The 11,438-nt window shown below is 43.1% G+C and overlaps 1 protein-coding gene across 1 annotated transcript in view; it reads right to left on the bottom strand.

Moving 5' to 3' along the window:
• Positions 1-1,058: 1,058 nt before the first annotated feature.
• vwc2 (von Willebrand factor C domain containing 2) overlaps positions 1,059-11,438 on the bottom strand; it is a 52,328-nt gene continuing 41,948 nt past the window's right edge. Inside the window, exon 4 of the mRNA XM_008430062.2 lies at positions 1,059-3,025. Coding sequence (XP_008428284.1) covers positions 2,883-3,025 — 143 coding nt within the window. The 3' untranslated portion in view covers positions 1,059-2,882. The remainder of the gene's footprint in view (positions 3,026-11,438) is intronic.

The raw sequence follows: 11,438 nt of genomic DNA on the forward strand, positions 1-11,438 counted from the left end.
TTAATACAGTTTTAATGTCAGGTTTCAAATGTATAATAAATGTCCTGATCTGCAGCTTGTTAATGACCAGGGCAGGGACAGGCAGGACCATTACCCCTCAGCGGGGGAGCTGCATGGGAAATTAGCCATTATCCTGGCAATATGAATGAAAACAGAGATAATATCACAGCAAATCTCTTTAGAAAGAGGATGAGAGGGAAAACAAGCACACGTCCTGCACAGCGTGGATGAATGGATTTGTTTTGACTGAAGCTCTTACAGTAAAAAGAGGCAGAGGAGTGAAGATCTTAACAGCTCTGCGGCCCCCAGCTGTTCTGAAAGGAGCCTGTCGCGTAGCGTAGCATGCACTCAGGCTTATTTACCTGGATCCCGCTGTCTGTCTGACGGGCACGTCTCGCTGCTGGAGATGCACAGCCGTCCGGTTGTCTGGCAACCTCTGAATCAACGAGTTTCACAGCGTGGTCTGGACATGGCAGAGGGGGCGACACAAAGAGCGCAGAGAGGCAGAAACACAACACCTGCATCCGTTTACCGCAGCCTGCCCACGGCTGCTCATAACCCCAACTTAAATTATTCAGTTTCATTTTGATCTGCCGGTCGATCGGCCACGACAAGCTGCATTCATTACTCCACGAGCCGATATTGAAAACGAAGGCAGGAAGAATGTGAAGCAACTGTGTCGAAATCCTTGAACTAAATTGGAATCAGCGGCGCTGCAGCCTCCTGTCTGGCCTTTATTAGCGAACTCAGAAATCCAGAGGCGGCTCAGGACAATCAGTATTCTCACCGGTAACATCTTCCTGTTTATACTGTGATGCTTCTAGCAGCTGGAAATGAAGCTGCGGCAGGTAGCTTCTCATCCTCTCGACAGCTCATTAAATATTTACCTGCAGCTTTCACACAAACATATCCCATCCCAGGACTTCAGAACCGGGGGAAATGTACACGCCAGAGGAGGGGGATTTGTTCGGATTTGTCCCGTTTAACAGGAACTGTGGGATATCTGGCAGAAAAGGGGCTCAGTCAGTCCATCTCAGTAACGAGTCGTGATTCAAATAAAAGCAGGAACATTTTTATTCATTTGTAAGACCGTCAATACAAAACACCACCGACATGGACTATAAAAAGTTACTATTTGAGCATTTACAGAGCACAGATTGGCATTTGTTTCAAACATGAACACCAATACGAAGAGAAATACAAAAAAGCACTTTCAAATCAAAGCACATTTGAACATCCAGAAAAGATGAAAGAAAAGCAGAAACAGTCGAGTCCCTTTGAATTACCCTCTGGTTTCGGTTCACTGCAGCGCTGCTTCGCCAAAGTATTCACACCTTTGATTTTCGTTTCACGTTTTTTATGTTACAAACTTCAATGTGTTTACTCGAATTTTTGTGATGGACCAAGAAAGCAAAACAAAATAGTACATGGTGGTAGAGTGGGAGGAAAATGAAACACGGCATGTGTACTCAGTCCAAAACACTGACAGGTGAGACAGCTCACCACTCTGAGCTTCCTCCCTACATTTACACACCTACACTGGATTTCTGACATAATTGTTCTTGGTAAATTGGTCAGAAAGCATTTTTCTTTCAATTGGTTAAGGTCTGGACTTTGATTAGACCATTTTAAAACAGAAATGCACACAGGTGGACTTTCTTCTCTGATCCAGTGACTTTTATAGGTTGGTGGTACTGGATTTATTTGGGGGTCACAGAGGAAATGGGGGTTAAATACAAATGCAGAGTTCCTATTATGAATGACTTTGTTTTAGTCTATCACTTAAAATTCCAGTAAAAACACTGAGGTGGGAAAATGTGGGACTGTTCGGGGGTGTGAATACTTTAGCAGTTCTCAGTATTGACTTTGAACTTGGTCGTCTTACACAGCAACCATTTGGCCACCTTTGGTTATAGAAAGATGGTCTGCTCTGCACTTTGGTGGTAGAGGGATTGGTGTCTGAAGTGGTGTCAAGACTGGAAGGAGGGAGTTCTGCTGGGACGGGTCAGACCTGAAGTTGGGCCATGTGTCAAGACTGGTGTCAGGAGAGGAGTTGGATGGGTTCCAGGTGTTGTTACTGGTCTTGGGACCAATGTTGGGACTGGTCTGAAGATTAGTATTGTAAGGATGTAGAGGCTGGTGTTTGGTCTGGTGTTGGTGCTTCTGCTGGGACTAGTGGTCGGCGCAGTCAGGACCCAAGTTGGGACATTTGTCAACATTGTGTGAAGAGTGGTGTTGGACGGGTTCGGGCCTTCTGCTGCTGACAGGCCCAACTTCAACCAGTTAGGACTGAAGATGGGCCTGGTTGTCAGGGTTACGGTAGGGAAAGATCAGGACTGGTCAGTGATGAGGACTGGTGTTGGAATGGACGTCGGGCTGGTTTTGGGTAAGTTCTGGACTGTTTTCAGGACAGATTGGGTCAGGCGCCGTTACGAGCACCGGACTGGTGTTGGGTCAGGTCATGACGACACCACATGTTCAGACATTGAGGTTTTTCACCTCCAGAGACAGCTGTGTGTGTGTGAGTGTGTGTTCTGTACATTCTTTTGTTGTTGTTGACCTCTGGTCCAGTACATTGCTTATTAAAATCCAGAAACTATAAAAAATATCTTCTCACTAGTTCAGCATGACCTTATATTTTGAATATATTCAGAAATAATTTAATACATAGATAAATAGATAATCTGTGTGAAGATTAGAAACTTTCATAAAAGCATTTTCAGTCGTTGGGGAGTGACTGCTGTAGAAATGCTGAATTGTTGGAGCGCCGCTGTCCGACCCTGATCATCAGTGGACTGGGTGAGAGTCCGAGAGTGTGCATGTGGTTCGGCGAGGGCGTTGCCTCCTCCGCCCCTCCTCACCTGTGCCAGTCTTTAGCTTTGTTAGCACTCGTTTTTACTGCAGGTGGCCTGCCGCTCGATCTGCCACGTGCCCTCCTCATACGTGCAGTAGCAGATTGTGCAGTCATCAATCTTCACCTCTCGCCCGGCTGGTATCACCTCTGTGTCCGCATAGCAGTTGGGCCCTGTGGGTGGTACAGAGAAACAGAGACTCGTGAAAAAGGAATAGCTTTTGTATTGTGCTTGAAAATGAAATCTCCAATGGACCCAGCATATTTTTCATCCGTTTCTTTTGTGTTGCTGGCACCGTGTCACATTATCGAGGTCAGACTTTCAATCAGGGCACTGAAAATGCATGAATATCCTGAGCTCCTGTGGTTTAATATGCAGCAGGAAGTGAGCTGGGGTTAAAGTAAATGAGCATAAATATAATGAGTTGTGAGCTAACGTGTTTTTACTTCAGCTCTGCATATGAAAATGGAAAAATACTTCTACTTTCAGGTGCTGGAGTCACTTTAAAGGTTCTCCGTCTGCTTTCAGCTTTACGACCAACCAAGGACTCAGTCCAATGTTTGAAAAAGAGGCGTGAGGACAGATCACACAATTTAAAGCCACTCTCTTTGTGTTGCTTGAAGGATGCCGATCGGTTTGAAATCCTGCCAGCTCAAAGAATTTCATCAGCCTTGATGCAGGTGAAGTATCACATAAAAGCATCCTGTAAATTGTAACTTTCGGGTGAAATGATGTGTTTCTGTTCCTTCTCTTCATTCTGTAAACCAGCCAAAACACTTTAAAGGATCAGGAAATCTGACCTGCCATTAACACAGTGACTATTTCACTTTAGTTTCACTCCATTCTCTTCAATGATGAAGAAATCTCATTTTTATGTTGGGCTTTTAATTATTTGAATAGTTTATAGAAGAACAGATGGGTCACAAGTATCCATGTAGACTGAAACATGTGCACACCCCGCTGGTGTTTGGGGAAAAGTCTCTTAGCAAGTTTTATTTTCAACAGATACACCCATTTTTTGCAGCATACCAATACCACTGCTAAAAGCCCCACATCCTGATGCTACCACCACCATGAATGACAATCGTTGCTGTGTTCTTATGCTCTGAAGAAAGCCTCATCTTAGTACATATTTATGTCACCCAATGGCCGCTGGAAATGGCACCAGCTCCTTCTGGATCCTGCAAGGACCAGCGGGTGTACACCTTGGACAGATCTCAGCCTTGAGTCTCGTTTGATGATAAAACAATTTCAGTGGAACCTAAATGACCTGATTTTGGAGCATTTTTCTTGGTTGCCACTCATTCGTTCCACTTCTATTAAAAGCTGCTTCGCTGCGGACGGTGCTGGTTTCCCAACACATTAATATTCATGGTAGACTTGAGCTTCAGTAGTTCCTCGGTTGCTCGTAAACATTTAAACAACTAAGGTGTGAAAACATCTTGGGGTGTTTTCACCTGGCAGTCCAGTAGGTTGTTCCATTTTCAGCTGCTGCGGTTTGCTTTCACACTAACCCAGCCCAGACCGAGGTTTGTATCCAGACCAGAGTTCACTTTTCTTGTCCGCATCAGAGTTTGATTACTCAGTCACATCCTTAGAATCTAAAGTTGTTTAGAAATGGCTCCAAAAGACTTTTATAAATCTTAAATCTCCACAGTTTCCTTGGACTTGCTCTGAATACGACCCAGTTCAGTTCTGTCAAACAAATCTTTTTCTGCTGCCAGTATGACACCGAACAGGAGTAAACACTCTTTAATGGCAACATTTTGTATGTATGTCTGCATATATTTGAGCCTGTACATGCAGGTTTGACCACATATGGATGAATGTAAATCCGTTCCTGCCAGCCATTCATTGTTGAATCTCTAAAGCTTGTTGATTAATCCACTCAGGAAAAACGACTCTTCAAATAAATCATTAATAACCTCAAATTAACATTCATTGCCATGCAGGCGGCGAGTGTTTGTAAACTAACTGGAAGCAAATGTCTGAACCAAAGAGTCTTTGAATGCAGCTGTTTAGTAAAAGAAAATGTGACCCTCGCATTTATAAACAGAGAGCAATATTCCACACACAATATTATTTAGCATATGCGTGAGCAGAACTTCTGAATAACATGCAGCCTTTTCTGATCACTTTAACATCCAGTGGGTAATAAACAAATAAAATGAGTTTCTCTATATCGCAGTGAAACAGCCAATGTCGCGTTCTGCTGCACGCTCTGTGAATTCAGTGCAGAACAGGTTATTGGTAAAAAGATAATAATATTTCTGAGGAGGAGAAGCCAGAGAAACGCTCCGTGTTTCCTGACGGACGTAGAGGCTATTCAAGAAGACATTTTATGAGAAAGAAGATTTCTGTTTGACAGCATGTGTTTAGGTTTCTGACGCCTCTACCAGATGATATGCTCCGGAAAATACAAACTTACATCAGCCACATTTTAAACAATCACACTGACAGAGATTTGTGTTTAGAGAGGACACAAGATATGAGCCTGCAGAGACAAAGAGGAGGCTTCATGTTCAGTTTGCTCCAATTTGTAGCTAAACTAGTCACAAATTAAAGTTGATAAGCAATTGTAGAAAATATCATGCAGTTCTCTTCTGGGAATGATTAACTTGCTAATTGCTCTAAGGTTTCTAACCGTTTCCTACGTAACACGAGAGCGTGAATTTCTTTCCACAATGCAAAGCTCAGAGGTGTCCATTCTGCTTCCACAGAAAGCATTAAAGACATTGTTATGCTTTTTGTTGGAAGAGCCAATCATTTTAAATTCAACAGATTTACAAACTTCTCTTTGGAAGAGATTCATATTCAGTAAAACAATATTGTTATAACCAAAGTACAGCCTCTTTCTGTTCAGTTTCACGTATCAGAATATGAAAACCACCATGTGAAACAACGAGTTATTAAAAGGAAAGTTAATCTAGATAATTAAATGATCCTCCACAGGTGTGAAAAAACGGACTAAAAGCAGCAGATGTGACATTTTAGCATACGGCTCTGTGTTCACACAACACTAAAGTGTAGAGACATCAGCAAGGACTTAAGAGAAGCAATTGCTGCCAGTCGCCAGCGATTTCGAAACTATTCATCCAGCCATTATCTACACCTGCTTATCCTTGCAGGTTCTCTGGGGGGCTGGCGCTTATCGCTTGCAGTCATTTGGCAGGAGGCGAGGGACACCCTGGACAGGCCTGCAGTCCATCACAGGGCGACACAGAGACACAAGACAGGCAAGCATACACACTCACACCCGACGACTGTTCAGAGAGACCAATTAACCAAACAGTCAGGCTTTCAGAGTGTTTTCACACCTGATAGTCCGATAGACTTGGTTCTACTGGGAACCAAAGCTGCAACATTTGTTCCATTTTCAGCTGCTGTGGTTCTCTCTCTCTCTGCTCTGAGTCAAACCAACCAAACCCTTTGAAAACCTGTTCCCCTCCTCGCCTGCAGGGGCGCCGCACCAAGAACCACTGAGTGAAGTGACATGACAACATCTGACGAAGACACTGAGCGCAACTTCCTTCACAAACGGAAGCAAAAATAAAGTGTCAGATTTTATTGCTTGTAGGATTTCTTTCTCATGCTAATGCTAGGCTAGCACGTTTGTTTTGGTTGTATTTACCCAGAATGCCCTGCGCTGTAGTCCGCTTCCTATTTTTGGAGTGATTTCCAGCCCACTTGGCGTTCACATGTGTAGTGAAGCAGCATCAGGGTTCACTTCAGCTGAACAGAGACCGTAGGCGAACCAGAGTTCAGGTCAGAGTTTGACTGCGCATCACAACCTTCGCAAACGAACCGGACTTTCTAGAAAAACAAACTTGATTTCAATTAAAACTGACTAAACAGATCTGAATGCACTGTTGGCCTGTATGTGGGAGGAAACCAGAGTACCTGGATAGAACCCACACACACACACACACACACACACACACACACACACACACACACACACACAGAGAGCATGCAAACTCCTTACAGTAAAACACCAGCAGTGCTGCCATCTGTACCACTGTGCAAACTGATTTCAAAACTATTTAAAGTTAAATGTGAGGCGAAATGTCTGACAAATCATTTTACAAGCAGAAAACATTTGAAAAGTTTCCTGTTTTCCTACATATGGAGTGTAAACACAAAGCCATTAGCAGTGGCCTTTAAAGCAAATCATTCTATGAGGAGAAACATTATGAGTGAAGGTGCCAGTGTTCACTGCAAGGTCCGACTGCAAAATGCTTTTAGAAAATGCAAAAAAATCCAGAAATCTATCAGCCTCTACAGGCTGCAGCTTCAATTTAATGACAAACCTATTAGGAAGGGTAAGCAGGAGAAAACTTCTCTCTGAAATGAATATGGCAGCTTGGCTTATGTTTGACTTCTAGGTAAAAGTAGAGATGTTTGGCCACGACGCTGTCTGGAGAAAAACAAGCACAGCATATCAGCACAAAGTCTGGATAACAAGAAGCACAGAGGGCGACAGCTGATTACCCAGACTTGTGCAGACTCAGGACTTCAGCACCTTGCAGTCAGAAAGTCAACCATTAACTCTCAATGCTGTGGTTGAGGCCAAGCCGAGCTGTGCAGAAACCTGACGCAACCATGTTGTGAGACACTGATGATGCTGTGTTTAGTTTCTCACTCACAGCTTTTCCATTTTGGCTTCATCTTTGTTTGAGAAACAACAACAGTGTGGGCCGGATGCTGGAGCGCATCCCAGCCATCACTGGGCGAGAGGTTGACTCTGCTGAAATAGATTTCTATCAAATCCATCATTAACACGTCGATATGGGCTGGAAAATAAGACGGTATGAACCCAGACACATATTTTCGATTTCCAGAAACATCCCACTCTAGATCAGAGACACCAGTCTAATAATTAGGATCTTCAGTTGTTGTATTAGTTTTACTTTCACACGTCAGATCTCTTGCCGAGTTCTGTGATGTTTTTCATAAAACTCAAGCTATCCGTCAAAAATGAGGCTACATGCAACCGGCTGGATGCGCTGCCCTGTTTATTTGGGCTCTCACATCGATTGCTTCCCATAATAGCGTCCTGGTTAGAGGAATGTGACAGGAGGAACAGTGGAAACATCAGATCCAAGGTTTGGGAGCTGCTGGAGTCGGCGCACGTTTCACACAGCAGCTGTTTTCCTGCTAACCGATGCTGAGCACGTCTAACATGCAGGAATCTTTCCACTGGGATCCCCTTAAAGACAAAATTTATCACGTTTCCCTACTCTCTTAATTAATCATCCCTCGGCCTTGAATGTGCCTAAAATAGGTTTTCCATTGGCCTTCATTACCATGCCCTTCAAACTGCTGAATGACCATTCACGGTTTATGCAGCAGAGCATTACAGGCTAAGTCTGAGATCCCGGCAGGAGAAGAGATCCATCTGGGATTTACAGAGATTACGCTGAATTCTCAAGGACCATTTATCCCGTCCTCTTTCTGGGATTCAAACGTTTAACTCCAGCATTTTTTTAACCGACTGCCAGCTCTGGCTTTGGTTCTGGGATTGCACATTACAGGTTTTCAATTACTCATTGTTCCACAGCAGTAAAGCACAAATCTTGCTGAGGGCGGATTCTATCCTCCAATGACCTAAAGGTTGGAAAGCGCGTAAGAAAAAGTCAAATTAAGGAGTGTTGCGCAGCGCTTTAATAAAGTTCTGAAGTGGAGCCCAGGGGACTGCTTTTTCCTTTTCCTATATTGCAGGAAATTGGCTCTTGCTAATTGAAGTTTTGATGTTAAGAAGCTGCTGCTAAGAATAGAGCTCAGTATGTGGCCAAGACAAATGCAAAACAACAAAACCACGACTGCAGCAAAGCCGTTTGAGCTGCTTTTGCCCCTTTGCAACTGAAAATTCGATGGATTTTATTGGGATTTCATGACAGACAGCAGAGCATCGTTAAGTCAAAGGGAAATTATGCAACGTTTTGTGTAACTGAAACAATTTATATCCAGTTTGCTGAATGAACACTTTGTAAAACCATCTTTTTCTTTAAAGCTACAGCTCTGAGTCTCCATATGTAAAGATGCCAAAGACTCCCAACTGGAGTTCAGACTTTGACTGGACCATTCTGACGCAGGACTACCCTTTGATCTATTGTGTTTTGTTTAGTCATTGCTGAACAATATGTGTGATGAACCCTGAAACAAAATCAAGAAGCGATCTGACACAAAGACCATCTGGTGAACGCAGAGCAGCAACGTGATTAAAACGAGGCAGAGACAAAAGGAGGTTTAATCACCACAACAGGAAGAAGTTGACCTGCTCCACTGATTCCTCCCAGCGTTTCTTTCCATAACCAATCACTGGATTTTTGTTGCATGAAACGTGAGTGCATTGTCTGATTGCTGCTTTCTCTTTGGAAAATGTGTTTGCCTTCTTGCAGCGAGTGGACAGGAAGGAAGTCCTTAAGCAACCAAATCCTGAATCGCTCAGCAGAGAGAAAAGTAGTTTTCCAGTTTTTAGTTTTATGAACTCAACAGCTTCCCTTCCTCTGCTGAAGAAAATCTCAGTGTGAGGACGCCAGAAACACCTGAAGCACTGAGAAACCAGCGAGTTTCAGCTGCTGGCCTTCATCAGGGTCATTACAAAAAATCAGTTTGTCATCAAACAGATGAAAAATACTAAAACTAAAATCCTTTAAGACTTGAGACCTACTCTAGAAATGAAAAACTGCCTATTTTAATGATAAAAAACCCAAATGTACCTTAAAATGCATTAATATGAACAGTGGAAACCGTCCTACAACTAGCGCAGAAGCTAACATCTACAGTCTGCCTTATATCTGCTCTTTGGGTTCAGCCAATCAGAACCAAAGAAAATAAACAGCATTTCTGGATTGGCAGCTTTCCAGACATCAGTCAGTTCATTTCATCATTTCATCAAGTTATCTCAGCTTCCCCAGCTGCATTTCCATTGGAATATTTTAAATATGCTCTATGAAGACAAGCTGGTGTTGCCACTAAATACATCTAACTTAGTTTATGTATTTATCTGTGATGTTTTAATTTATTCTATAAACGCATGTTTGTTTGTTCTTGGTTTAGTTTTCTCTCTTTCTGCAGGTCTAGAGGCAGATCTGACTTGTGTCCCCTCTTTCTCTCCTCTACTCCCGTCTTTCTTTCCCTTTAAACATTTTCTGCACGTTCTTTTCTCCTTTCTTTTTCATGTCCATTAAAATTGAAATAAACCTAAATAAATTTCTAATAAAGTTTCATATACATCAAGTTGAGCATCGGAGCAAAATCCATAAATACTGAACCACCTATGGGGCTGAACTGAACCAGGACTAACTGATCTCTGTCCCCTGTTCATGCACATTGGAGCAGATGAAGTTGTTTCCCACAGCATGATGCTCCCACTACCGAGCTCTGACACGCTGAAAGCTCAGGATATTGTCCTATAACTTAACCTTCATGGTTCTCTCTGACCTTTCTGCTGCCTTCCTTGGTCTTCATGAAGCTGTTTGTTCTCTGATTTTCTCTAACAAACCTCTGAAAGCCTCCAGAACATCTGGATTCATAATAAATTTAAATCGTTAAATGAGGGGATTTATAACGAAGACAGTCGGATGCACTGGATTTTATTTAGGGGTATTGGAGTAAAAGGCGCTGCTCCACTTTCTAAAATGTTTCTTTCTGTGTAATAAAAAGAAAAACATGTATAATTTCCCAGCTACTTCATAATAATGTGCTAATTCTCATTCCATAAAACAGTATTTTCTAAAGCTGCCATAATTGAACATAAATGTCTTGTTTGTATGACAGACAGTTTGTGAGATTTGCAGTTTTTTATCAACTAAATGCGCCGAGTTCAGAGCCAGAGGCTTGGAGGAAAAGTGCTAATAAATCATCTATTATCTCTGGACTTGGCCAGCAAAATATCAACACAGCGTGAATTGCTTTCGCAGAACAGGTATGGCATAACAATGGCGATTTCCCTTAGAGTAACAGGGTCTTCAGCCACTCTTGTTGTATAATTAAAGTGCTGATAAATGGGGCGTCTTCCAGCTGCAGCCGGAGCGTTTCATTGGCCGACACAAGGCACGCAGCGGCCACATCAATCAGCCTGAGCAGTCTGCCGCAGGCCGTCAAAACGCCAGCCCAGACGCATTTATAAGTCTTCAAATGAATGCGAGCGCGGCTTATCTGAATAACAACTCATCCCGTGGACAGGCCGGCTGTCGCTACTGATTCATCATCATTAGCTGGGTTTGGCACAAGAAAAGATGCTCAGGTCAAGGATGTGTTAGGAGAGAGAAAAAATAATCTTGTAATCCTGCAGGATAAACACAAAGTTCATTCCAGAGGCTGCAGGACTCATTTATGATAATTAATGCATGGATCTGACATCACTGTGCTTACTCTGTCACCCCATCATTCTGCTGCTCCTTTCACGCCCACCTTCATGTCATCATGAGATCGCCCATCTCTACACGGCGCCCTGGACTTCTGCAGGAAAAGACATTCACAAGTGCAGGAAGATCTTTTCAGCAGCACCTGAGGAGGCTGAGACCAGCGGACAGCATGTGTGTTTGTGTGTGTGTGTGTGTGTGTGTGTGTGTGTGTGTG

This window comes from Poecilia reticulata, linkage group LG15, assembly GCF_000633615.1.
Source record: "Poecilia reticulata strain Guanapo linkage group LG15, Guppy_female_1.0+MT, whole genome shotgun sequence".
Classification (NCBI taxonomy): domain Eukaryota; kingdom Metazoa; phylum Chordata; class Actinopteri; order Cyprinodontiformes; family Poeciliidae; genus Poecilia; species Poecilia reticulata.